Genomic DNA, 27,969 nt, shown 5'->3' on the forward strand with positions numbered 1-27,969 from the left:
ATCACCACCCTGAAATATAATCTTCTGATGCATTTCTTCCTGGTGCATGTTTGACATTTATATGAAAAAATGGGAAGGACAGGGCTAAAAGTCAGGGTGGTGACAAGGCGGGGGCCTCGCTGTGCCCCACCTTCTGTGACATCAGAACTCACTGGTTGAGGAATGGCTGGTGAGCAGAGGATAGTGGGGGGAGGGGCACCTGCCTGTCAGGTGGGGACACATTGTTCTACCGGCAGCCTGACCGGAGGCCATGGTGCTCCAACAGGTGGGGAGGAGGGGGTGCATGGCAGCTGAGCTGCTTGAATGGAGAAGGGGCAGTCGCCGTGAGGACAAGAAGCAGGTGAGACCAGGGCAGGTACACCCAGCTGTCCTGCCCTCAGGGCTCCCAGACTGTCAGGTGCTCAAAGTCAGGAACAGCACGGCCAGCAGAGGGCGTACCTGCCCCGGGAGGGTCCGAGCTTTGTTCATTGCTCTGTATAACCCCCGGGCCCCGAATGGTGCTTGGTGCGTAAGTGCCGCATGAATGAATGAATGAATGAATGCACTGTAACCAGCAGGATAATCGGCCCACATTGGAGAGCTCTTGAAGCATTTGTTCTTAGACTGAACTTCAAACCTCACCTGGAATTTTTGTCAAAATGAATACCGATAACACTGTCCACAGCCTGGTGCTTCCGCTTCCTGCCTCTCTCATGAGGGGCAGCTGCTGTGGACCTCAAACACAGATGGGTAAACTGAGGCTCAGAAAGACAACAAGGCCATCCAGCCACGGCATGCCGGGATTCGAAACCAGGTCCCTCTGATCCCAGAATTCTTACCCTGCACTCCACCGCCTCCCAGGGGGACAAGTGAGGGAGGGACATAAAGGGGACGGGAAGGTCAGCCAGGCCTCCCACACACGATGGAAGGGATGGGATTTTATCCTGAGATTAATAAGGAAGCATTGAAAGGTTTTAAACCGAGCGATGGATGACTTTGATCTACAAATGTTTTCAAAAGATTTGCTCACTGGCTCACTTAATTTACACGTGCCAATACCTCCTTTATGCTGGGCCTCATGGCAAGGTGGCTGTGGGGGGGGGGTCCCCTCGCAGTGCATGGAGTTTGTCCGGAAAAGTGTTGCACAGATACCAAACCCTAGGAAGGCTCCTTCTAGAAAGACCATCAAAAGAGCTCCATGGTTCGGGTGACACCAACCCCTCGTCCCCTCCTAGAGACACAGTGCTCATTCAAACTGCGACGGCTTTGAGCAGCCCCCCAGCAAGAGCCTCCGCATCATCTCGTTTCCCGTGGCATTGCCTAAACCCGAGTCCCACCCCTCCTTTTGGAAAGATGTCTTATTTCAAAACCCATTTTGCAGATAAAGAAACTGAGTTTCCAAGAGAAGAAACGATTTGGCTCAGGCCCAGGGCAGTACAAAGAGAAAGACGAAAACGTAATCCTAGTCCCTATTCCTCATCGCCCCGCTCTCCAGCTTGGCCTCCACAGAACACAGAACAGAAACTGAGCAGCGAGCGGGCTGGTGGAGAAACGTCAGCCCATAGAGCACACGGCAGAGATGTGGTTAAATGTGGTGAGAAGACAAAGCGCCCTCACCGTACGTGTGTAGGGCAATGACCGTCCCATGGCCGTATGCGCCCGGGCAGCCACCACCCAGATCACGCCACGGAACATTCGGGTACCCCAGACGGCTCCCTCAGGCCCCCTCCCAGCTAGCACCCCCCCCCCCCGATTCTGACTCCTTTCATCACAGATGAGTTGTGTATGTTCTAGAATTTCAGGGGAATGAAATCCGTGTGCACCTTTGTGTCTGGCTTCCCTCACTCACCAGCGCGTCTGCGAGACGCAGCCAGATTGTAAGCAACGTAATGTGGTGGGATTTTTGAAGTTGCTGAGAAGAAGGGAGCTTCTAGCCTATACAAAGAAAACTATCTGGGGGAGAGGCACATTGGGCCGATCTTTTATCTTCTTTGTTGTGGCAGCGGGTCTGCGTCTTGCTTCACGAACTCGGCTACGTAAGAACTGTGTGCTTTTATGTCAAATTCAATCTGGCTCCATCCACCCCGAGTGAGTTTGGGGAGAATTCAGTGTCGGTCAGCACTGGGGCCGCCTGGGTCTTGGCACTGTCTCTGCGTCAGCTCATGTTGTCTGTTGAAAGCAGGTGTGTCTGAATTCCCTGTGCCAGGGGTGAGAAGGGAGCCAGCTGCCAAAAGGCAGGAGGGAACTTTCTGGAATAATGGAAATGTTCTCTCTCTTGCTTGGGGGGGGGGAGTCCACAGGTACAGACATTTGTCAGAACTCATTGAACTGTACATTTAAAATGTGTGCGTTTGATTGTGTGTAAATTATACCACAATAACCTTGATTCCTTTTAAAGATCCTTTAAAACAAAGGATGTAAACACGAGGCAAGGAGTGAGAACATTTTCCTCTTTTCTCAAGAGGGAGAAAAGGGGGAAAACGCCAGTGAAATGTCAGTTAGCTGCCACGGTATCTATTCTGCAGTGCCTGGCCGTTCTGTAGGAAGCAGGTAACTTAGATGACTAGAAACTGCTAAGCTCTAAGCCCGATCTTACGGCGGCCCCACGCCCAGCCCTCCGGGAGAAGCAGACACCCGCCTGCCCTCCAGCTCTCATTCCCGCCATCCTCCTCTTCTTGCCCTCAGACGCTGTTGGCATTGCTGGTCTTGTTGCTGTACACGGGCATGGGGATATCAGGTGAGCTTTCTGGGATCTGAGAGCAGAGAAGCTGAGCGTACACAGAGTCCAGAGGGGTGTCCTGGAAATGGTGCCAAGGTGGTCCCCGCGTCTGCCCTCTCCCTCTGCCCTTCATCCCACTGGCTGGACCACCCACGTTTATGTCAGCTGCCATCTGTTTGCCCTTATTAAGAGGTGTTTTCATGCCTGTTTCAGGAAGAAGTCGGGAGGTATCAGAAAGGAACATAGAGTGTAACTGCCCGCAGAATCCTGTGGCTTCCCAGGTAACATATTAAGGAAGGGGCTGATGGGATGTCAAGCTTAGCTGAGGAAACCTAGGAAGGCTTCCTGGAGGTGTCACTGGTGAGCTGGGTCTTGAAGGATACATAGGAGCTGGGGAAGTATATTCCTAGCAGAAGGAGTAGCCTGTGCAAAGGTTCGGGGAACTTTCAGAATCCAGTGGCCAAGGGGTCCTACGGGAAAATGCCCAACATATAACTTTGGTGTCTGCCTTTCAGGGGGTTGAATACCAGACCAATGATCCCCCAAAAGAGCCGGTAAGGGTCATCAGGACCTGGCTGAAGGAGAATGTGCAAATTTTCTTGGAAGAGCTCGAGAAAGAGGTGTGCGAGCTGGAGCAGCTGGTGCGGGACCTGGAGGAGTGGCTAGATGTCCTTCTGGGAGAGGGGCGGCGCCAGGAGCCCTGCTCCACCTTCGGAAACCACATATGAGGGGCCCAGGCTGGGACCTGGGCGAGAGGCCAAGGAGATGGGGGACAGGCTTGCCAGGGGCAAGTAGGGCTAAGCTGTGACACGTGAAAGGCAGGACAAAAGAAATAAAAGTTGGGACACTGAGACCCTGTGGGTGCCGCTGCTGGTGCCCAAATGCTGGAACACGCCAGGAGGACCCTGGGATCTCTCTGCCGGGAGGACATCCTCCTGCATACAGGGCTCTGGCCCCGGAGGTGGGGGGACCCGCGCAGGCTTCAGGGCCAGCCACGGGGCCAGGAACCTCCTCTCCCATTTCCCTGAGAGGTCGTGCAAAATTCCTGAGCATCTCAGACAGGCTGCCTCCTTCGTAAGAACCAGGGGGACACCCTTGGCCACAGAGGGTCACCGTGAGGGTCAGACATGTTCACTACACAGAGGGTGTGTCTGCCATAGAGTGGGTACCTGATAGTATATACAGGTTTATATTAGATGTCTATGCTCTATTATTACATAGACGTATACGTTTTAGATTACATATAAAATACAGCTATAGATATTTTTATAGACTGTATATGGATATAAAAAGTAGGGGCTACATTAAAAAAAGAAACTGAAGCCTAGATCCTTAAGGAACAGATCCACCCCTGGGGATATTAGCAGAGCCTCTGAGCCCAGGTAGGGGAGCACTGAAAGTCTTGGACACCACCCCGTGCCCCCCACGGGGCCTCCTAGGGCCAGCCATGCTGGTGGGGGCCCCCCACCCACGGACACTGGTTCCTTGTGGTTCATCGCAAGCCTGTAGCTCAGCCAGCTGCTCCGGGTGGCTCGGGCCAGCGGGGTGAATCGTGGTGCAACAAGGGGGCCAGAATCTCATGGAGATGGGGAGCACGCTGTGACCTGGGATGGCAGAGACTGAACGGGAAGGTCCCTGAGAGTCCATGGTGCGCGTGCGCACACACACGCGCACACACACACATACACACACACGCATACACACACGTGCAGATGCGCGCGCACACATGCGCACACACTCTCGCACGCGCACACATGCATACACACACGTGCACATACACACGCGCACACACATGCACGCGCATACACATACACACATGCACACGCGCGCACGCACACCCACACACACACACGCTGCCCCAGGGCGCTCCAGGAGGCCTTGCTGTAAGAATTTGGGAGCTGCCCCCTGGCGTCCCTCCTTTACCTTGACTGGGCCCTGCTTCCCACGGTGTCCGCCCACCTCTTCCTACTTCCAGCACCTTCCTTGCCCTCCACACTCGGTAGCCCTTCCTCAGCTCAGCGCTTCTCCTTCTGAGTCCTCAGAACCCAGATTGGCTCCTGGTCCCCCACAGCCTTCCAGCTTCTACTGACCATGGGACTCTGTCCCCAGGTCAAACTGTGGGGAGTAGGTGGGATGGGACTGGCCCATCTCATCACCTGGAGTGTCTTGAGCCCAGCCAGGCTCTATGCCAGACGGTTTTGGGAGTGGGTGACCTTGTGGGGGTGGCCACTCCTGACCCAGTCAGCTGTGGCAGGAGGGACGGGGAGGAACCAGCCACCCCACACACTAGAAATGGCCTGGGCCACTTCCGGGCAAAGAACTGATTTACATTCCTGAAGGTGGTCAGGAATGTGGAAAGTGGGAGGGCAACCCTTGCACCGGGGGAGCCCCAAGAGTCAGTGTCACAGAAGGAGAACTGCGGGAGACAAACACGCCACGGCTGAATAGGCTGCTGAGGGCCACTGGCGTCCCGCAGGGCAGCGGGGCAGCCTCCTGGCTCTATCCCACTGCCTGCCTCCCACTGCTGGGTGTGAAATGCAAACACACGGAACAAGAAGAGTCTGGCTACAGTTTACCACTTAGAAGTCTGCTATCATTTGAATGAGGTGAGCAAAAGGATGCCCAGTTGACCTACCCAGGGGCCCACTTCCCTACCAACAGAGGGGATTTCCTCCTGGGAGGGAAACGCCCTTCGCTTCAGAAGGCAAGTCCAGCTCCTTCCTTCCCATCGGGGAGATTCACTGGGCCACGCATGTACCAGCCCCTGGTGGGCGAGTTTATAGGCCAGTGGGGAAATGTCAAGACAAGGCGATTTTGGAGGAGAGGGAGTCTAAGAGCGGAGCCGAGGAGAACACGTGGAAACAGAGGCTCACAGTGGGGGCAGACGCGCAGGGACTCAGGCTGGAGGAGACTGCAGAGGAAGGGTCTACAGAGCTGCACCCCGGCCTCCGGACCTCCTCCCGTCCCAGAGGAGAGCCAGCTGGGCCACGACACAGGTCCTGACCCAAGGAACCCACGAGGGCGAGGTGGAAGAGACAGGCCTGGTCTTGTCAAGGGGCAGGTGGCCAGGTGGGGGAATGTCACGACTGCTCGCTCCCCGCATTGCTCTTCCGTGTTCGAGGCACCTGGAGCATGAGGTCAGCCTCACGAACAGTTAAGAACTTTTAATTAATTTTAATTGATGGGTTTCTCCCCTACCTCTCTTCTACTTAATAGATCTATTTGGCAGCCTTCCTAATGCTCCCTTGGGCACTTCTGTTAACACTGATTCATTCTACGTTTTATTTTGTCGGTTTTACTGTTTGAGGTCAGATTCTTTTCTGTTCCTTCAAGGTATATAACGGGGGGAGGGGAGGGGCGGAATCCACAGTCATTCAGATAAGAATGTGATCATCTAGACAAAAATTAGATCTGGTCAGGTCAACCTGTGTCTTAGCCACATGTATTTCTTAAGAATATTGGGCTGATTGGGAAGAAATCATAAAATTGTGACATCTGATACTGAGAGACTGCTTCCTGTGCTATTGTTTTCAGGGCTCGGTCAAGTGCTACTGTCATTCCCAGTTTATGGAGGGGGGACGGGGGCGTGGAGAAAATGCATCGTTGTTAAGGTCATATAATCAATACGGGGGGGAGCCAGGGCTCAAACCCAGGCTGTTTGGCATCAGGGCCCTCACACTCATCCAGTGGCTTTACAGCCTCCGCTCCATCAAGCCCAGCCAAGATCATGCCTTCTCCCTCTTAAAAAGTTCTTGTTTCGTTGTTAAGTTATCATATGCCAATTAAATTCATAAGTCAATAAATATTCGTTGCATGCTGCTACGTGTCAGGTGCACAGGGCGAGAGACGAAGTCATACTCCCGGCACACATATAGCTTGTCTTTCTACCGTGAAGCCAAGAAACAAAGACAGGGAAATGAAATATCTACATTGTTTTAAAAGCCACCGGGGGAAGTGCCAAAGGCACCTAACTGATTGCCAAATGAGCTATATATGTATTGGCCTGAGGGTCCAGAGCACGGATAGGGTGCCTAAGTTGGCACCAACATGGAAATCTGTTAGTTCGTTACAGAAAAATGCTGGAACTTAAGCTATGGGCAGGGGAAATTGCGGGGAAAACCGAAGAGAGGTGAATGATGGGTGGGTGCAGACAGGGGCCTTTCTCGCCGGAATCGCCTCTCAGTTATGGGTGCTGTGGCCCCGCCTAAGCCCAGGTCTCAGGTAAGATCTGGAACCAGGTTTCCCGAAGGTCTTTGTGAGAATGGGGTTTTTAAAAAATACCCCCAAGAAGCAGGAGTTTGGGCTCCATTAAAATTATTTCAAGACCAAAAAGGTCCATTTCCAGTCTGCGTGTCATATTTTTGATGGTGTCAAATAAAAATGTGGGTTTAATTTGTTCCCTTAATCCACAAATTTGTTCAACAAAAATTGTGAAAGGCACTAAATCCAATTTGGTTCAAACTGGCTGTCAGAAGGATAATGGAGGGTGACGAGGGATGGAGCCAGGAAGACGCCTGTCCCATGTATCCGAGTCTCTTCCCCTTCCTTGAGACATTTCCAAGAGAAAACGCATCCCTGCCTGAGGGCAGGGGAGAGAGCAGGCTGGAGCTTTTCCCAGACACCGCGGCAGCCTCCTTAGCAGAGGGAGCCCTCAGCAGAAAGGACCGGAGTCACCTGCGTGCTTTGGCCAAATCACTTCATCCCTCCGAGCCTCCGCGCCCCTGTCTGTCATAGGGGGCTGCTACCCCTGCCCTTCGAGTGGCTGCCGGGACAGTGAGAGGGCATAATGATGGGGAAGCACAGGGCTCAGGAAGCCAGCAGACACACGAGAGAGAGCAGAAGAGAAAAGTCCCGGTAGGTCTAGGCTGACTCAGGCCCAGTTAAAACCAGAGGACAGCGGGCTTTGCCTTACTCTGTCCATCTGTCAGCTTTGCTTGCGTCTGGGCGGGCCCCAGTCTCAGGCAGGCTGTCCCCACCGTGGTGGCAAGATGGCTTTGGGAGCTCCAAACGAGATCATTTCCTCTCAGCCACCCCAGAAGGAGGGCAGTCTCTTCCCTGATCCACGTCCTGCTGGGGAGCCGGGTGGCTCTCAGATACGATCACAGGCCCATTTCGTCACGGCTGCAGGGACGCAGCGCTCACAGGGAACGCTCACATGCCCGGTCCTCCTGCGGGACGATCCTAAACACAAACTGGGTACAAGTGGTGGTCCCGTAGGAAGTCAGGGTGCCGTTGCCAGAACAGGGGGGTCAGGAGGCTAGAAAAAACTGTGGAGTGTTTTGCTTTTGTTTTATGATCTTCCTGTGGTTTTTAAAAAGATTTTATGTATTTTTTAGAGAGACGCGAAGGGAGGGAGAAAGAGGGAGAGAAACACTGATCCGTTGCCTTTCGTGTGCCCCTAACTGGGGACCTGGCCCGCACCGCGGGCACATGCCCTGACCAGGAATCAAACCAGCAACCCCTCGGTTCACAGGCTGATGCTCATCCCACTGAGCCACACCAGCCAGGGCCATGCTTTGTTAAAGTGTCAGGAATAACAACCCGTTAGAATGCCCTCATGTCTCTGCGGGGCACACCTCGACAGCCATCCCACCCGGTGGGGACCTTAACTCATCCAGACAAGAAAAGCGATCTTTCGCCACGCCCCGGTGCACGGCCAGCTGCGGCAGAATTTACCCTCCCGCCTGAGAGTCCAGGCAAAGTGCGTGTCAGCAGAGTGGGCACGAAAGGGAGCTGCAAGGACAGGCCGTGGGGGTCAAACAGGCCTGGCCCATGCCCTGCCTCCCCACCCCCACATCTCCACTGTGACCTCAGACAGGTCACTTCATGCTTCTGAACCTCCCACCCCCGCCGTCTGCTGCTCATAAAACGGGGCCTGTCTCCATCTCTCCAGGGCCCTGTTGGGAGGATTAAGTAATAACAGCCAACTTTTATTTAGTGTTTACTATGCTCCAGGCACGATTCTAAGTGTTTTACGAGCATCGCCTCCCTTATTTAGTCATCACAACACATCTGTGCGTTAGGTACTGTCAGTGTCTTCGTGGCACACGTATGAACATCGGGACACAGGAGCATTAAGTATCCCAGGGTCACTCCGTCCGTGGTGGAGCCAGGACACACTTGACAGGCAACCTTGGGGGCCACACACTCCTTCCGCATCAAGTGAGGTAATGCACATGCAAGAACCATGGAAACTGTACTACATTATATAAATGTCACTCACTGTTACTGCTCTCCTCCCACCCTGCTCCTGAAAGCCAGGAGGGACCTCGTGAAACTACCATTCAGAGATTTTTCTCACAGTGCCAGACTCGGCTGCTCCGCGGCACTTCCTCCCAGCCTGCTTTTGCCTGGAGGTAACACCTAGAGACCCGTCTGAGTGTGCTCACGCCCGGGTCCCAGCAGAGCGGCGTCTGGCCTACACGCACACACTCACTCCCACAGCCCTCCTGACCACGTCGACGAGCTGGGGCCGCGGCGGACAGCGACACGTTTTGGACGTCAGAACCAGCGTGGTCTCTGCCTACGTGGAGCTCCCAGCGCGGGGCGGCTGCGGGGGGCATACCTGGGGAGGAGGCTCGGCGTGGAGATTCGCAGCGTGGGTCAGGTGGGTGCCATGTCAGATCCTGGCTGCCAGGCCCGCGGTGAGATACACACGAGAGGAACCACGCAGGGGGCAGGGCATCTGGTGCCCTCAGAGCTGACCATAAACTATGGCCACCAAATGAATTCTCTGCCTTGCTCACATTTGTGGACGTTCTCAAACTGTACACTTTAAATCTATTTCATTGCATATATGTTATACATCCATAACATTAATTAAAAACAAGAGAATTATACACCAGCCTCGTGACCAAACAATTTCACCCCTAGACGCTTACCCCAGAAAAAAAGCACAGGCCCATAAAGTCTTATCCTCAAATATTCACTGCAACTTATAAGCGCCAAAAACTGGAAGTGGACTAAATTGTCCAATTAAAACAGAGGATTAACCTGGATTTTTAAAAAATGCGTCTCGCTTACAAGAAACATAAGAACTCAGAAAGGTTAAAAGTAAAGAGATGGGCCCTGGCTGGTGTGGCTCAGTGGATTGAGTGCCGGCCTGAGAACCAAACAGTTACCAGTTCGATTCCCAGTCAGGTCACATGCCTGGATTGTGGGCCAGGTCCCCAGCTGGGGACACGCAAGCAGCAGCCGCACATCGATGTTTCTCTCCTTTTCTTTCTCTCTCACTTCCCCTCTCTCTAAAAATAGATAAACAAAATATTTTTTTTTTAAAGTAAAGAGATAGAAAAACATATCCATAAAAACACTAAAAAATAAGTGGATATCTTGAAAAGTAGGTATAGGTCTACTAACACAGATCAAATAGACATTAAGGTTGGAAGATGAGACATAAAGAATAATACTTTATAATGACAGAGGGGTCAGTTCAACAGGAACATCGAACAGCCGTAAGTTCAAATGAGCTTAACATGAAGCCTCAAACACTGTAAGAACCAAAAAGAGAAATAATCAGTTCCATAGTCATAGTGGAATGTTTTGAAACATGTCTCTCTGTAACTGATAATAGCAACAGATACAAAAATTAATACGAATATGCAAAGATTTCGACGACATGGTTAACGCGCTTGATCACACCACCCAAACCTATACAAGTCAACTGATTTATAGCACAGGTACCATGACAGCGTAGTGGGCAGAAAACTTGTCAGTAAATGGTGCCAGACCAACTGCACAGCCTTAGGGAAAACGTGGGCACTGCCTCTCGCCTCATACACCATGCTCAAAATCCTGTTTCGGCTGAGCCAGAGACCTACATCTGAACAGGGGGACGACAGAGCTTCTCAAATAAAACATGGGAGTATAGTTTTATGGTCATGGGTAGGCAAAACTGCTTAAACAAAACACAGAGAACACTAAACATATAGGAAAAGATCAGTAAGTTAGACTATTTCAGAATCAAGAATTACTGTTTATCAAAAGACACCATTAGGAGAGAAAAAAGGCAAAGAGAATGGGGTAAGACGTTTGCAATATATGTCTTTTACAAAGAACCTGTATACTGAATATAAAAAGAACTCCTACAGATCAATAAGAAAAAGACGGACACTCCCGTTCCCTGCCCCCACTCCCACAAAAATGGGCAAAATCTTGAACAGGCACTTCACAAAAGGGCATAGTCAAATGACAGTTAGTTATCCATGAAAGTCTAATTAAAACCACAATGAGACATCATTGCTTATAGATTATGAAAGTCCACTTAAGAGACTTCCAGCCAAGATGGAGGCCTAGATAGACACGCTGTGTCTCCCTCCACAACTAAGAAGGAATACAACTACCTCAAAACTAGAGACAACCAGAAGTTCCAGAAAATTGAGCTGTATGAAAGTCCAGCAAACAAAAATATAAAGAAGAAATACTCATCCAGACAGGTAGGAGGGGCAGAGCCAGGGCAGAGAGGACACGGTGTGGTGGTGGCAGCAGCTTCGGCAGTGGCAGGCTGGCGGAAAGCACAATTACACATTTTAAAAAGTCAGGAGGGACACCTGGGGAGCGCTCCCAGCCCCAGACCAGACTGCGCAGCTCACAGCCCTAGCACCAGGGAAAATCAAGCCTCATTGCTTCTGACTGTGCAAACCAGTGGGTGTTGGGGTGGAGGAAGAAACTTCTGGTCTCTCAGCAAAGTCCTCTTGATTAAAGGGCCCCCACAGTCCTAAAACATCCACAGACCCACCCACTCTGGGAACGACAGCCAGGGCAACAACTAGAGAGGTACCAGTCCCACAGAGAGTGGGAGAAGTGCCTGGAAAAAGGGCAAGTGCTGAGCAGGCAGCATTGTTCTCTCCCCCACATACAGCACCACAACGTGCACCACACTGACAAATACCTAAGGCTCCGCCCCTTACAGCGTAACAGGTGTAACAGCTCTACCTAAGACACAGAGGCAAGTAAACACAGGAGCCTGTCAGAATAAGGAGACAAAGAAGTATGACCCAAAAGGGGGAATGGATCAAGTTTCCAGTGGGAGAACTAAGGGATGAGGAAATAGCCAACCTGACAAACGAGGGGATAGCCAACCTAACAGGCGCAGAGTTCAAAACACTGGTGATAAAGATGCTCACAGACTTGACAGATACGCTTGAGTACAGCAAACGCATAAGGAATGAAGTGAAGGCTATGCTAAGTGAAACAAAGGAAAATCCACACAAAACCAATGGCGAAGGGAAGGGACCCAGGGTTCAAATCAATGATTTGGAAAATAAGGAGGAAAACAACAGTCAACCAGTGCAGAATGAGGAAACAAGAATTGAAAAAAATGAGGAGAGGCTTAGGAACCTCTGGGACAACTTTAAACGTGCCAACATCCAAATCATAGGGGTGCCTGAAGGAGAAGAGGAAGAGCAAGAAATTGAAAGCTTATGTGAAAAAATAATGAAGGAAAACTTCCCAAATACGGTGAAGGAAACAGACATACAAGTCCAGGAAGCATGGAGAGTCCTAAACAAGCTAGACCCAAAGAGGACCACACCAAGACACATCATAATTAAAATGCCAAAGGTTCAAGATAAAGAGAGAATCTTAAAAGCAGCAAAGAAAAGCAGAGAGTTACATACAAAGGGGTGCCTATAAGACTATCAGCTGATTTCTCAAAAGAAACTTTGCAGGCAAGAAGGGACTGGCAAGAAGTATTCAATGTGATGAAAAGCAGGACTTACAACCGAGATTACTCCATCCAGCAAAGCTATCACTTAGAATGGAAGGGCAGATAAAGTGCTTCCCAGACCAGGTAAACCTAAAGGAGTTCATCATCACCAAGCCATTATTATATGAAATGTCAAAGGTACTTACTTAAGAAAAAGAAGATCAAAATTACGAATATTAAAATGACAACAAACTCACAACTATCAACAGCTGAATCTAAAAAATAAGAACAAAATCCAACTAAGCAAACCAGAACAGGAACAGAATCATAGGTATGGGAATCATTTGGAGGTTATCAGCTGGGAGGGGGAAGGGGGAGAAATGGGGAAATGGTGCAGGGACTAAGAAGCATAATCGGTTGGTACAAAATAGAGAGGGGGAAGTTAAGAATAATATAGGAAAGGGTGAAGCCAAAGAACTTATATGCATGACCCATGGACATGAACTAAGGGGGGTGGGATTGCTGGAGGGAAGAGGGGTACTGGGCAGAGGGGAGCAAAGGGGAAAAAATTGAAACTACTGTGACAACGTAATCAATAAAATATACTTTCAAAAAAAGAAAAAAAAGTCTACTTAAAAAAAATGACATCACGGATACAGAGTGACTGGCACTCTCATAGACTTCCATCGAGTGTAAATTGGTACAACTGCCCTGACCAGTGTGGGTTGGTTGGGCATCATCCTGCAAAGCAAAAGGTCACCAGTTCACGGCGCATGCCTGGGCTGTGGGATTGGTCCCTAATCAGGACACATACAAGAGGCAACTGATCGATCACATCAATGTTTCTCTCCCTCTCTTTCTCCCTCCCTTCCCCTCTCTCTCTCTAAAAATAAGTACATGAAATCTTTAAAAGTAAATAAGTAAAAAAATAAAAAAGAAATCGGTACAACTGATTTGGAAAAGTACTGGAAGTACCTACTAAAGTTGACCATACACGTTTCATGATCCAAGAATTCCATTCCAAAAGCATACTCTCAAAAAGGCACATATATCAACACATATATAGAAAGTCAACCCCCCAAATATCGTAGCAGCATTATTCGTAACATTTAAGAACAGAAACCATGCAAAAGTTCATCAACAGTAGAATGAGTGAATAAGTAGTACAGTGATCCCTCACTTATCGCGGGCATTACATTCTAGACACACACACACACACACCCCCGCGACAGGCAGAGTCAGGTGAGTGGGTCTCCAAGGCCTTTTTTGAATTGGTTATGATTACATATGATCCTACACACACACACACATACACACACTGTTTTAAATGCTCTGTGAGGCTCCTACAGGTACATTTAGGCTTGAGCTGGACATTCCACTGCTATTTCGTTCTCCTCGGGAAGGGACATGTATTTGGTGGGGGATGTGAGCCCCGATGGGTGCATGAGGAGTGGGCTCTCCTGGAGGAAAGGAGACGATGTCTCTTGTTTCTCCAGAGAGGGAAGAAGGAAGAGCAAGAAAAGAGAAGCCCAGATAGCCCGGCAGACGGTGGGAAGCTTGGTGATCGCTAAAGTGTCATCGGAAACAGCGCTAAGCTCACGGCAAGCCCAGGGGCAGGTTTTCTTGTGAAAACTGATGAAGGGCTTCAGCTCCCTGCACAGACCAGCCGGCACCAGTCCCAAGGCAGCTCACGCAAACACGGGGGGCCAGGAGGGAGGGACAGGGCAGCGGGGACAGCCACATCGCTGCCCTCCACTTGCAGGAGGTCGCCTGGGAAGACAGACAGGGCTCTTCTCCCATCCCTCCCCTCCTCACTAACTGGAATCTCCACTCCGGGGCTGGGCCTGCGGCGGCTGCCTCCCAACACCCCGCTCCCACCCCCGCTGCCCTCTCTTGTTTGACGGCACCCTCACCTGGGTACGGTGAGCACGGACGGTTGGCAGTGGGTGCTTCCAGAACACGGCCCTCTCCACCCACTGCACAGGCTTTGCACCCTGGAAACCACTTCCCCTCCCTTGATTGAAAACAAGGTTGAATTCATAATTTTACAATTTTTCAAAACTGCCTAACTCCGAAGGGGGAAAAGGGAGCTTTCAGTAACCCCTATTCGGTAGCCAAGAATTAGCAAGGAAAACACTGCTTCCCACTCTCCAACTGATGCCTTCGCCAAGGGCCCCAGGTATGTGGGCTCCTGAACACATGTCTTTGGGGAAACATACCCCCCTAGGCTGTGTGCACTTCCTGTCACCTGCAGGACTCCCGGGGGCCCCCTTGACCCCTAATTTTCCTGATACAAAACCATTTCTATTTTTGAAATAAAAAATGACTTGTTAAACCACTCCTGGGTCACGAGTTTTTTTTCTCCTCCCAGAGAAACACATTAAAGTAAACAAACTGGAGACGTAAAATGAAAACAGGACTCCCCCCCTCCCAGCACCTGCAGGGTTTTACCAGCTCACATTACAAAGCTCCGTCTGAAGTGGCCCTAGAACTGTTTCCATTACAAATAGCCAGTTCTCTTGAAAGTAAGGCAAAAGCCGAATTAGTCAGATTACATCAGGATAGATTTTCCTGTAGCATAAGTTCTTTGGAAACACCTGCCTGACATATTTCAGACGTGCGCCGAGGCAAGCCGGGCCCTCGGTCATTTCAAGGGCTTGTCAAAGTCTCAACAAAAATGGGGGCTTCGATTTGACGAAGTCCGACTGGGTGAGGTGCCTGTGTGGAATGTGAGCTGCTGCAGACTGACTTTCTGGCACCTTGTAGCCCAGTCTTAACCAGCCCTTGTCCCTGAGGCACCTGACAGTGCCAAGACAGTCCTGGACCTCAGGCAACCTGTGTCCACACCCCCTTTGGAGGGCAGCAGGGAGAAACGTTGGGGTTATGTGGCCAAGAGGGGGGTGGCAGAGCCTGGCTGCATAAGGAGTGTGTTTTCACTCCATGGGAAATGCTAACATTAGGGAGGAGAACGGAGGCTGGAGCCGGGCAGGGAGAGGGTGCATCTGGGCAGGTGATGCTCTGGATCAAAGTGGGGAAAAGGGGGGTGGGGAACAGATACCCCAGCCCCTCGTCTTTTCTATACCCTAATTTACATTCCACCCTTGACAACCTTCTCCAGCTTTATTACTTATTTTGTTACCACTCGGTAACCACAGATAATTTACTCTTTCGAGTGATCTGTGTTGATTAGAAAGTCGTGCCCAATACAGCGGGGTAAATAAATTATGGTAAATCCATAATATGGAGGGCCATAACCATGCAAATGAATCAGGGAGCAGGACAGGGACTCTCATGGGAAGACCTCTAAGATGCATTAAGGGTGTGGGGGGGGGCATATCAAGTTGCAAAACCATACAGGTAAGATGATCTCACTTAATAAAAAGGGGGTGGAGCCCTGGCTGCTGTGGCTCAGTGGACTGAGCATCGGCCTGCAAGCCAAGTGTCGCTGGTTCGATTCCCAGTCAGGGTACATGACTAGGTTGCCTGTCAGGTCCCCAGTTGGGGGCGTGAGTGAGAGGCAACCACACAGTGACGTTTCTCTCCCTCTCTTTCTCCTTTCCCCCCTCTCTAAAAATAAATAAATAAATAAATAAAATTTAAAAATGTCTTAAAGTATTTCCAGCAAACATATTGTAAAAAAAAGGGGGGGGGGGGGTGGAGGGAGCAAAGGCTCCTGTGCCCGAAAGTGCAGAGAACGTGGATCAGGAGAAGGGATAGTAAACTACTGATGGGGACCGCCCTTGAGGACGGAATGGGGACAAGAGAGACAAGGAGGGACTTTCATGTTCTCGTTGCCGTATGCTTGAAATGTTTCCGGTGAAAGCGGAGCCCTGTGTTACCAGTGTAACAGGAAATGCCCATAGGAACATAATACAAACAGGCCTCAGCGCCACACTTGGGTTCCTACACGCTCAGAGCTGAAGAGACCGCCACTCCGGCTGTGCGACGGGCGTGGCCCCAGGGAACAGCCCGGCTCAGACTCCCTGGATTTCCTTGCACCCGGCCGGGTCGAAGGCCAGCCAGCGGTGCTCCCTGGCCAGTGCTCGTCCTGGAAGCCGTCCTCAGCGATGCTGCCCGTGCCTCTCGAGGCCCAGAGGAGAGCAAACGTTCTCAGATCAGCCACCCTGGATTCCATCCTGACTCAGCCACTGAGCAGCAGTGGGACAGAGGACACTGACCTTGACCTCTCTGGGCCTTGTTTTCTCGGCTGTGAAATGGGGGTGAGAATAGAAGCTACCTCATAAGATAAAGTACGTAAAAGCACTCGGCACAGTGCCCAGCCCGTGGTGAACCCTCTCTAAGTTATTATTGGTATAGCTCACATACTAAAGGTTCTCCTTTTACAGGTCTATGTTCTAAACAAGTACAGGGAGGATCCGATTCAGTAGACGGAACAGTTCCCCTAAAATAAGGATATGGGTGTTGCCCCGGGGCAGAGTAGCGCCACATGAATGCCCTGCAGGTCACGGGAGCAGGAGTGGGATCTCCCTCACTCATCAGGGAACTCTTTAGTCTTCGGGGAGACGTGTAGACACAATACGCCAGTGTGTCTCGGGTCACCCAGAGGGTCAGGAGCAGACAGCAAAGCCAAGGAAGGCCCTGAGCAAAGGCCGAGACAGCAGCCCATCTGTAATCAGGGAGCTGGAGACCTCCGGGTCCGCGGGAGAGCGTGGGGAGGGGCGGGAGTGTCCCCCCACCCCCTACGTGGCGCCTTGCCAGGGCACCCCAGCTGTATGAAAAGACCAGGGTTGAATTATACAGCCAGTGTTGCTGGAAGCCAGGAAATTGTTGACCCGGAGAGCCACCGACGACGGCCGTCAGATGCAAGGCTTGCCAGGTCCGACCTGCCGCCTCTCCCACCCGGCAGGAACCCGCACCGCGCACACGCTGCAGCCGGGCCCCCGGACTCCTTTGTCTCGGGCATCACAGCCCAGGTCGGCAGCGCTGCTCCCCCCGGGCGGCTTTTTATGGCTGGTGATGAAGTAAGAAAACACAGCTGGGCCTGCACGCAGTTTACAGAGGGGGCGCTGGAAGGACATGTGCTTGTCCCCAAGCACCAGCCCGTGCAGCTGCTCGGCTCCCGCTCCGCGGCGGAGGGGTCCCTACCCCGCCTCCCAGAAGGAAACACGTGGCTCAGGCCGACCAGACATGTCTCTAATTTTTTCACACAAATCAGGTGTAGACATAGGTGAAGGACTGAGATGTTGGGGGTTGTCCTTCCCTCCCCCCATCGTCAGTGAGTTCTCACGCTTGCCAACCGGACTCGTTAAGTGGCGCTCTCAGATTCATCCCCTTCTCCCATCTCCTGGGCCGGGCCTCACGCTTTCCCACTCAGCGTCGGTACGCGCCTCCCCACGGCTCTTCTTGCCTCCGGCCTTGGCTTCTCCAATCCGTCCCCACCCAGGAGTCAGAGGGGCTTTCCCAAACACAGGTCACCTCCATCTCTCCCGTGTTTCAAAGCCTTCAGTGGTTTTGCGTCCAGAATAAAGCCTGGACTCCTTTTGCAAGATCCAGTCTGGTCTGATTATTCATAGTAGCCCTGGTGCCTAGAACAAACCCTGAATTAGTGAGTCACGGAACACTGGTCTTCAGGGACAAACAGGGTTAGGGTCCTCCAAGCCTCTGGTCACAGTATTCTCATCAACCAATCACTATAAAACCTTGCTGCATGTGTGTTTCTGTTTAATTTTAATATATATTATAATACATATTGCTGACTCGTCGACACTGAGCTCATAGCCAACAGAATCATACAACCCAAGCTTCAGTGAAGGTTCTCTCTGCACGCATTTTCTGTGTAGGGCACAGGCCGTGATCACCCTTGCCCTTAGGAAAAGGAGACAGCACTCCAACGCTACGGCTGGGGCGTCTTAACCACTGAAATCGTCATCAGAGAGCACAGAACTGCTCTGGCCTCACACCTTTGGCTCAGGGTCCCTGCTGCGCCCAGACCGGGGTCCCATCACCACAGGGTTCCCTCAGTGCCCAGCCCCAGCCCCTCTCTTATCGCAACACATGACCTTGAACTGACTTGTTTATGACCACCAGTGCCTTGAGGACAGAACTGGTTGGTTCCTATATCTCACAGCAAGGACTTGGAACACTGAGGATGCCCAGAGGCAGGGTGACAAACTGCCGAATTCTTGACCTGAAGTGCAGAGTCCAAGTGTTTCCCAAGGTTAAGTCCATGCTGCCAAATTAGGCCCTTGATAACGCACTTCAGACCTGAACGATGGCCTGCTGTTCAGATAGCCTTGCTACCTGCGTGAGTTCAAGCCTCACGAGAGCCCCAGGAAGCAGCTGTACCCTTCTCTCCCTTGGAGGGAACTGAGACTCACCGAAGTAAAGTGCTACTGTCCCGTAATATCACTCGTAGGTGAGAGGAGGCCACAGAAGGCAGGCGTCCTGGCTTGGAGGCCAGTGGGTTCTGGATGGGGATGGCAAGCTGGGCCCTTCTTAGGTGGACTGTCCCTGAAACTCAAGATGCTTGTCAATCTCGCCTCGCGTGGGTGAAGAGTTGGGCTGGAAAGTAGCATGAGTGGGAGGGGAGAGTGGCCTGTCCTACGCTCTGGGAACGTGTGCCATCTTGGAGGAAAGAGCCCTTTTTCACTAGCCCCAGTCAACAGGGACTTGGTCAAAAACTAGACAGGAAATAATACCCTCAACCTTTATGGACTATTTTATATGTGTCTTAAATATTCAGCCAACCCTGTCCCGTTTAACCCTCATAATCTAGGTAACAAATGCATCTGTTTTTCCTGAAAATGTCCCAGGTTTAAATCTCAAAGTCCCATATCTCAGGGACTCCCTCAGTCCCAGGCAAACCAAGACACTTGGTCTCCCCACCTCACAACAATGACACGAGGCAGGTCCTGGGACTATTCCCATTCTACAGATGAGGTCACTGAGGCTCAGAGAGAGAAAGGGACTGTCAAAGGTCACACAGGTTATTAGTGGCCCAGCCACGCTACGAACCAACATCCCTCTGACCGTAAACTCTTCACACCGCTCAGCAAGCCCTCTGCTAGCGACCATTTCTCCGGCCATCTGGAAGGCATTAGCAAAAGTGAGGTGTCGTGTGGGAAGAGCGGGTGTCAGGCCATAAACATTATACAGCCTTGTCAGAAAGGAAACAATGCCACCGACCACCACGTTCGCCGGGCCTCTATTCTCATCAGATCTTAGCAGTGTCTGCACAGGGCTTCCAGATCAGCTAGCGGGACAAACTTGACAGATGGTTTCCCCTGCTGAATTGGCCAACGGTTTGCCTGTAATTGTGTCTGCGCCCGATGCCAAAACAACAGGCCAATTAAGCCAACTCCATTGGCCAATACAGCGGAAAGAGAAAATGCACAAAGCCAGTTGTCTAAGAGAGCTGACCCCGTGAGGACTGCCTCTGGCTGGCTGTTTCACCGCGCCGACCAGGACGCTTGGTTGCATGGTGTCACCTCGAGGCGCGTGGCAGACCCAGCCTGAAGGAGCCGAGTTAAGCAGCTGTGTTGGCAAGGTCTACGTGTGGCCCCATCTCCTCAAACACCCAGATCACACTGACGATGGGAGTCGGGCCCTCCCCGGGTTATGTAATGACTGCCACGCAGAACGCTTGCTGGAAATCGTTATTTTCAAAGGCCTCCGCGTTCATTATGTAAGAGGCAGCAGCTCGTGCGGTATGAGCAGACCAGGGCAAAATGACATTTAAGACATTGCACAAGTTTTAAAAGTCGTGGCTCTACAAACAAACAGGGATTTTTAAAAGAAAGGGGGGGAAAGAGTTTATAAACCCAATAAAGATGCAACAGGGGCCAAGCAAGATGAAAAGAAGCTTGAAGCCGTGGGGAGCTACCTTCTGAGGCCTTCGGAACACCCAACCCCGGACTAACTCCTCTCACGGAGGAAGGAAGGAGCCCGTTCTCAGCAACGCCATCCAATGACGTCCCCTCCTCCCCACTGCTCAGCTGTTTGGATTCCACGTACAAAGGAAGGGGAAGCCAGCAAAGGGTTTCCCCGAGGAGGAACCCCATCAGCCCGGTCATCCATTCCCTCTCTGGCCCTTGTAAGCAGACTCAGTCCGGCCAGCTCACTCAGAAAGAGTCGAGAGCCCCCGGGCAGCTAATAGACACCTTCCCTGCTTGCTGTGCACTGGGATCACAACCGCTTACCCATTGGAACAGCCAACAGTGGGCGACATTTATTAAGCACTGATTGTATACCAAGCCCTGCTCTAAATACCTTACACACACACATCATCCCACACAGTCCCCACAAAGCTCTTTGAGAGATGCTGTCAGCGAGTCCAATTTGAACTTGAGGCATGGAGAAGTAAAATGATTTTTCCACCGGCCTCATAGTGGTAGAGCTGGGATTTGAAACCAAACACCTGATTCTAGACCTTTCTGTTCTGAGTACCCGTTTCCAGCCCCCGAGACTCTGCATCCCCGGGTGCTGTACTCTGGCCCCCAGGAATTGCCCTCGGCGCTCCTTATTTGCGGAGCCCCAGCCGGAAGATGGAGCAGAGGCCGCCTCAATGCAAGTGTGGCCACCAGGCATGGATTAGGCGAGGGTTTGGCTGGAGGAGAGGAGAGGTCTTTGCAAACAGCAAAGAACCAAGGCTTATAGCTTTGTGTCGGAGTCCTTTCAAGAAAGGAGCTAAAGAAAGAAGAGAAGAAAAATTAAGAATGCGTCAAAATGCTTCACACCGCAATGAAAAAAAAAAAAAATCAAACTGGCTTGAGATAGTTAACCTCTCTGTTCATACATGAGCAAGTCTTGTGGGGAGTGAGTGGGATTTCAAGTTCAATTGCTCCAGTGTCTCAACGCAACACTGAGGACTGGGGGTTGTTCTGTTTTTCCATCACTGACCGCAGCGTCAGCTTCATCCCAGGCCGGTCCCCCTTGCACAGGTGAGACAGCGGCCCACAGCCGTGGTGACGGCGCCCCCTCTAGGTTTGCTGTGGCGGGAAGGGCGCCTGGCTCCCTGGGGCCCTCTCAAAGCAGTAAGAAACCTTCTTTTTCCAGAAGGCACCCTCCCCGCTCTGCCTGGGACTCCTCCTGGCCCCAACCCTGCATGAGCTCCCAAGGGACGCCGCTAGATTGGCCCCGTGAGGGGTGTGGCTATAGCCGTACTCAAGGTACGATGTCTTCATGCAAACAGCTCAGTCCCTCAGAGCTCCCCAGTGGCACTGGTCTTAGCAATGCATTGCCCTCCAGTCAGTTTGGTGGCAGCAGACGTTACTAAGGGGACTAGAGAATCGTCTAAAAGGTTCATCTGCAGGTTCCCATGAAAAGACACCCCCGGGGATTACCAAGGGGCCCAATGTCATACATGGTGTAAACTGGAGCCAAGCTCCATGAAACCACAAAGGCCTGAGAAGCATTAGGTTACATGTGCTTTAATGCCCTTTTGGAGCCATATGTACCCCTGCGTGACCCTCAGCCCTCTCCCAGACGTAGCTGATGGCCCTTTGCGTCAGAGCAGAGGGCAAGAGCCACCCTCCACTGGCATGACCTGTTCCAGATGGTCAATTATCTTTACTTCCCAGTCAGGGGAGAGGCCCAGACACCAATCAACTCAATTTATTCATTAACTTGCGCAGCCCAAGGGGTGCAAAAGAAAGTTGGCTTAAGGACCCAAGTTTCCGGTCTGGCTCCAAGCACCCCAGTAACCCCATTTCTTTTCCTTTCAGCCTAAAAACCCTCTGCTTGACTCTACCCAGGTAGTGTTTATTAGGGAAATGTGAGGGCCAGAAAATGACCCTTGTCCCCCAAATAGGTCAGCCTGGCTCTCACCTACCGATTCACTCACAGTCAACCAGTCAACAAGCCAAGAGAACCCTAACATTTACCTGCAAGACCAAGGAACTCGCTCCCCACACTTGCTCATGGCTCACAGATAAGGCCATCCTGGGAGCTGCCCTTGACAAAGACTCTCTCCTTGATGAAATGTTAGAGCCCTCTCTTTACTAGGTTCCAGCTTTGGAATTCCTCGTCCATCCTTGATGGGTCCAGTCTTAGCAAGAATCCTGCTAAGTCAGTCTAGCAAGGATCCCACCCCCTTGACATCTGATCACCCCTGATCTCTGATCAAGTTCCTCATCCCTCACTTTGGAGGTCTAAGTCCTTGGCCTGCCCTTAGCAAGAAGCATGTTAGCCAGTTCAGCAAGACTCCCCCTACCCTTGATGTCTTAGTGACTGTCCATCCTCTGACCCCCTCACCCTGCTCATTGTCCTTGTACTCAAGGTTGAGTCCAATCTCTCTCCCTTATTGCAATACCCCGATTTCAACAGCCTTAAACGAAGTCTTACTTACTCTTTTAAAAAGTAAGAGTATCCACCAGTCATTTTAGAATAATTTTTTTTCTGCCCTGCCTTCAGCTAAAGGAAGCTGCCTCATTCACAGTTATAGTCTCTCCCAACAGAATACCACCTCAAGTAATCAGCCAGTACAGGGTCATAAAGGCCCAGCATCCTCGCCTTAACCCAGGGGATCTGTGGCAGGCCACCTGAGCTTTGGAGCTCCCGGAGGGACCGTCTGAATCCTCTGTGCACAGTTCAACTTTTCATCGGCCTAGTCTTGCTTCCCTCTCCATGTAGGTGCCTGCTAAGAGGGAAAAGGGACTATACCCTGAAGGAGCCAACATGGACCAGCAGAAGGAATCATAGTGTGGCTAAAAGGGACAGAACATGGTTGCAAAGGGAGAGTTTATTGATGTGGGCACACTCCCTTAGGATGCAGGATTTAACACCTGACTAGGATCGCAGGAGAAAGCACTGAACATACCACTTGGTGGCTTTTACAAGGGCTGACATCAAATGAAGTAGAAATGCTACCACTTCCACGCAAGATGATAGAAGAAAGGATCCAAGGACTCAGAACCACGGGCGCATGAGTGTGGGTATGTCCTCCAAGTCCATTCTGCAGGTGGACCTAGAGGATGCTCCATCTGTTCATGCAGTAAGTAATGTGCTGGCGAGAGGGACAGGGGTCTCACTAAGTACAGGGTGGCTGTGCTCCGTGGGCCGGGACTGATGGCAGGAGATGTGTTCCAGGGCTCCAGGAGAGCAAGTGGACCACAGAATAATGGAGGCCAGGTGGTGGCACTGAACCATCAGCAGCAGGGTTGGGGTGACCATAGGAATGAGTGGCCGGAAGGACGGGCAGCGGAGGGGCTGGGCCGCAGAGCTCTGGGAGTGGGGAAGGAGGGCAGCGCCCCTCGTGGCAAAACAGAGACACCACCAAAGGCTATTTCTCAAACTAGACAAGAAGAAGAAGTGAAGGATGATCCCTTGCCCAGTGTTCAGACCTGGAAACTGTCAGCTAAAGGAGAGTCCAGGTCCCGTGAGGAAGAACCTAGGAAACCGCAGCGAGTATAGACAATAACAAATCCTCCTAGTGTTTCCCAAAGGGATCTACTAAACTAAAATATCCAGACATTTCAAAAACTATTAGATACCAGGTCTCTGGTACAACATCATCAGAGTCTCCTGTGAGTGTAGCGGCAGCAAGGAGCCACGCAATCAAGGGAGGCCTGGCCCGGGTCTGGCTCATGATGGACCCCCTAGTGGTCATTTCCCCCGTCCTTGAATAAGTGGAAGGGGCATTCATTGCAGTTTGGAAGACCCCACACTGGTTCACCGACACGTGGGGGCTGTCTGAGTGGAGAAAACCAAGGGGAAGTCTCTAAAATTTCCCCCCATCCTTCAGCTGAGGTATAAAGCTGAAAACAATATCACATCCCAAGAAGAATCTTTAAGGAGCCACCTTTAATAACTTAAGGCGCAGAGGTGGTGGTATCCCTGTAATATCCCCACCTAATTCACCCACCTGAACCTCACAGAAACCAGACAGATGCTAGAGGATGACAGCAGACTCCCACAGACCCAACCAACGACTGTACTAGCTATCATCACAGCTGCTGGTCCAGATGTGGTACCTTTGCTGGAGAAGACTAACACAGCTCCAATTCAGGGTATGCAGCCCTGGCTCTGCTAAATGTATTCTTTTCTGTGCCTGTCAAGAAAGAATACCGAAAGCAGTCTGGATTCCCACAGAACAGTCAGGAGTGTAGGTTTACAGTCTTCCTCTAGGGCGACAGTGACTCTCCTGCCCTTTTTCATAATAGAGTCCAAAGAGATCTGGACCATCTGGAAGTTCTGCAGAGCATCCCACTTATTGACCACAGACGTGGCAGCTCTCACTGTGTCCATGACATCATGTTAATCAAACTGGATAAGCAAGAAGCGGCAAGAGTGTTGGAGGTCTCGATTAGACTCATGAGCCCCAGAGGTTGGGAAAGAGACCGTGCAGAAACTCAGACACTCTCTATATGGGTAAACGGCGAGGGGTCTTGTGGTCTGAAGCGTGCAAGAGTAGATATACCATGGAAGGGGACATCCCCTGAAAAATAAAGGACAGTGGCTATATTCACCTGAGACCCTGACAGTGAGCAGAGAGCTGCATCAAGGAAATGAATCCATCCATCCACCCACCCACCCATCCGTCCACCCACCCACCCATCCGTCCATCCATGCATCCATTCACCCATCTATCCATCCATCCATCCATCTATCCACCTACCAACCCATCCATCCATCCACCCACCCACCCACCCATCCGTCCATCCATCCATCCATTCACCCATCCATCCATCCATCCATCCATCCATCCATCCATCCACCTACCCACCCACCCATCTGTCCATCCACCCACCCACCCATCCATCCAGGACTCGCTGACACCTCCTGGGCAATCTGCTCCATGCCTGAGGCTGAGGTGGGTGAACTGGGAACTGTCAATGATGTCATCGCAGGGGACCCAGGAATGCCTAGAGACCCTGCCTTTTACCCCTACCACTCTCCCCCCAGAGAAACCATTTCAGAAATAGCATCTCGGGTGACCCTTAGAAAAGCCAGAGCACCCTAGACGAAGCCCAAGGTCAAAGCGAGTCCACCTAGCTCTCCTCCAGATCTCTCACTCATGTACTCCCTCCAGGGAACTCAGGGAACATTCAATAAAAATCCAGACGGTCTTGAAGGAAAGGGGTTTTCCTGGGGTGGGGAGGGGAGGGGCCTATTAATCAGGATAGCTTATGAAGTCAGGTTGGGGTTCTTCCCCCCCTGAATCGTGGGTATTTTTGAAGGTGGTTTGTGGTGTGCACACACCCTATCCTCTCCGAAGGCTTGGCCTCCGAGCGCTCCGCGCCCCGGGCCTGAGTTCTGCTCAGTGGCTGAAACAACAAACACCCCCCCACACGCACACGGTGAGACGGCGGACCTCTGCTGCTTCCTGGCGAGCTGGCTGGCACTGGTTCACGTTCTTCCAGGTTTCAGTGGGGACAGAGGCTGAAAATTGACCTCTTGAAGCACCCTTGGCTGAACTGTGTGATTTCATGAAAAGAAAAAAAGAAGGAAAAAAAAAAAAAAAACACATGTAACAACTGCTCCAGAAAATTCCCACCGGGCTGTGGCTGTGTCATTTCATCTGACCTTTTCCAAAGGCGGGGAGGCATCCTTATAGAATAAATCGCCCCAAAGCGAGGGCACACCACGCGGGGTTATGGAGAGAGAGCACAGAGGCTTTGATACCGAAAGAAGCCAAATTCAAATGCAGGCTGTGCTTCTGTGTGGTCTCGAGCTAACCCGGAGAGCTTCCCAGAGCCTCGGTTTCCGCATCTGCAAAATGGGAGTGCTAATGGACTCCTCCCGTGGATCAAAGGAGAGAGCTGCTGCGAGGTGCCTGGCACCCGGCACATGCCCTTGGAATCCTTTCACCATAATTGGATCAGCTTTCCCAGACTCAGGGTTTGTCGGAGTTGGAAAGGGCCAGGGAGAGCATCGCATCCAACTTTCAGTTGAATATTCAATTCTTACGGCCCCCGGGGCTTCTGTCTGATGGCTGACCTCACCCAAAACGGGCAGGGAGGTTTCAAGAAAAGAAATCAAGACAATATCCTATTTAAAATATTAGAAGGTGCCTCTGTCATCCGTGGGAGCTGCGTTGGTCCGATACGCGGAGCGTGGCAGGGGGCGGGGACAAGGCTGGGGCGTGGCAGCGGGCAGGGCTCCATGAGCTCCCCGCCGGGCGTCCCCTGAGCCCGGTGCAGGGGTGTAGCTCAGAGGCTGCGTCTGTAAGATGGCCTGCAAGTGCTCCCAACATGAAGAGCTGGGAGGCAGGACCTCTCCAAATCGCTCAGGAACAGCTCCTTCCCAAGTCCCACCAAACAAACGACTTAGGAGAACTTCTGGGCCCTTGCAACTGAGAAGTCCAAGGCAGGACAGCTTCCCACCTCGCATGGAGGCTGCCTCCCCTCCTGGCCACAAGGTGGCTGCCAGCAGCCGCCAGGACATCCCCGTCTAGGGAGAGAACAGAGCCCCTCCAACACGGCCTCTGTGAGAGGCAGGGAATAAAAGGCTTCCTTCCCCAGGATCCTTGCCCATCACTGTGAGCACGTGCTTAGGGCCACCCCGGATCCCCTTCCTGGAGCGAGGACTTGGGCCTGCTTCCCCGTGAAAGACAAGAGCCACGGGGGAGACAGCACCCAGTTACCCTGACTGAGACGCTGATAACGAGATAAAGAGGGAGCGGGTGGGGGCCGGCCGAGAGCAGAAGGGGTGCACATCACCATCAGTCTTCGCCCGCCCGGGCATGCGTGCATCCGCCCCGGGTCTGCCCTGCGCCCCCGCTCCCCGCCCTCGGTGAGGCATGCAAGCAAACGGGACTAGTTCCTCTCTCTCCCTGCAGGCCGGACCCCTTGGCTGACCACTGCTTTGGCGGAAGCGGCCCGGCGCTGCCCAGCTGCCCGTGCCTGGAGACAGAGGCGGTGAAACGGGTCAGGCTCCAGAGTCCCTTCTACCGCAAGTTCGCACATCTGACCCTGGCACCCCCCTTCAAATGGGTCTCCGACACCCACTACTTATTGGCAGTCTTGACCCCACCCCGCATCGGATGCAAACGCCAAGTCCTCTGCCATGAAGAGCCCGCTTCCTGCCTGGGAGGGACCTCGGGCCTCAGTCTGCGCCCCTGAGATCTGCTCCTCTCGCGTCCCTGCGCAGGCCCCGCAGCCCTTGGACATCACGGTGGTACTGCTCGCACACAGGCGGTCAGCACTGTCACCCCGCGCGGCCCGCAACCAGCCTTCTTCCACCGAGGCCCAGCCGTGCGACCCCTGGGGGGCTCACCCTGCCCCCCTCGGCCTCGGCTTTCCTCTCATGTCAACTGCAAGGCCTGTCCACGACGTATACCAACCGCGACGCTGCGTGCTGGGCATTGCGGTGACGACGACATTTGCAGAATCTCCCTTTTTATTATCAATAATCACCAGAGCTGTTTGACCTGTTCAACACTAAAGTTAACTGTATCCAGGCTCCATTAAAAGGAGAAAGAAAAAAAAGCTCTTTATAAAGGGAATTAGAGGCCCCTAAAGACAGCACGTGCACTAAGTGGGCTAAGAGGAGCCCCGGGCGGGCTCCCCAGAGCTCCATAACTTTCTAGAGCCTCTCCAAACAGGATGCTTAAGGCTAAGTCCCCATTCCAAAGCCGGGGGTGTTTACAAACCTGCCTGCTCCTCAGATCTGCTCTCTGTGGCTGCCGTTGACAGCCGCTTTGAAAGCTGACCGTCATGTGGGCGTC

At 52.1% G+C, this 27,969-nt stretch overlaps 1 protein-coding gene across 1 annotated transcript; it reads left to right on the forward strand.

Moving 5' to 3' along the window:
• The first annotated feature begins 283 nt into the window (after positions 1-283).
• On the forward strand, positions 284-3,426 carry SMIM23 (small integral membrane protein 23). The gene is made up of 4 exons (XM_090290268.1): positions 284-340; positions 2,665-2,716; positions 2,912-2,979; positions 3,214-3,426. Exons 1-4 carry the CDS (start codon positions 284-286, stop codon positions 3,424-3,426), a joined length of 390 nt encoding a protein of 129 aa, XP_090146394.1.
• The last annotated feature ends 24,543 nt before the right edge of the window (positions 3,427-27,969 follow it).

The sequence above is a fragment of the Furipterus horrens genome, unplaced genomic scaffold, assembly GCF_987537825.1.
Source record: "Furipterus horrens unplaced genomic scaffold, mFurHor1.1.pri manual_scaffold_10, whole genome shotgun sequence".
Lineage (NCBI taxonomy): Eukaryota > Metazoa > Chordata > Mammalia > Chiroptera > Furipteridae > Furipterus > Furipterus horrens.

What these genes read in the sequence shown, in the direction of transcription:
- SMIM23 (XM_090290268.1), top strand. Translation starts at nt 284, where the DNA reads ATGGCAGCTGAGCTGCTTGAATGGAGAAGGGGCAGTCGCCGTGAGGAC. An exon ending in GCCGTGAGGACAAGAAGCAG is followed by an intron (nt 341 to 2,664) that starts GTGAGACCAGGG and finishes TCTTGCCCTCAG; the next exon opens with ACGCTGTTGGCATTGCTGGT. An exon ending in AGAATCCTGTGGCTTCCCAG is followed by an intron (nt 2,980 to 3,213) that starts GTAACATATTAA and finishes TCTGCCTTTCAG; the next exon opens with GGGGTTGAATACCAGACCAA.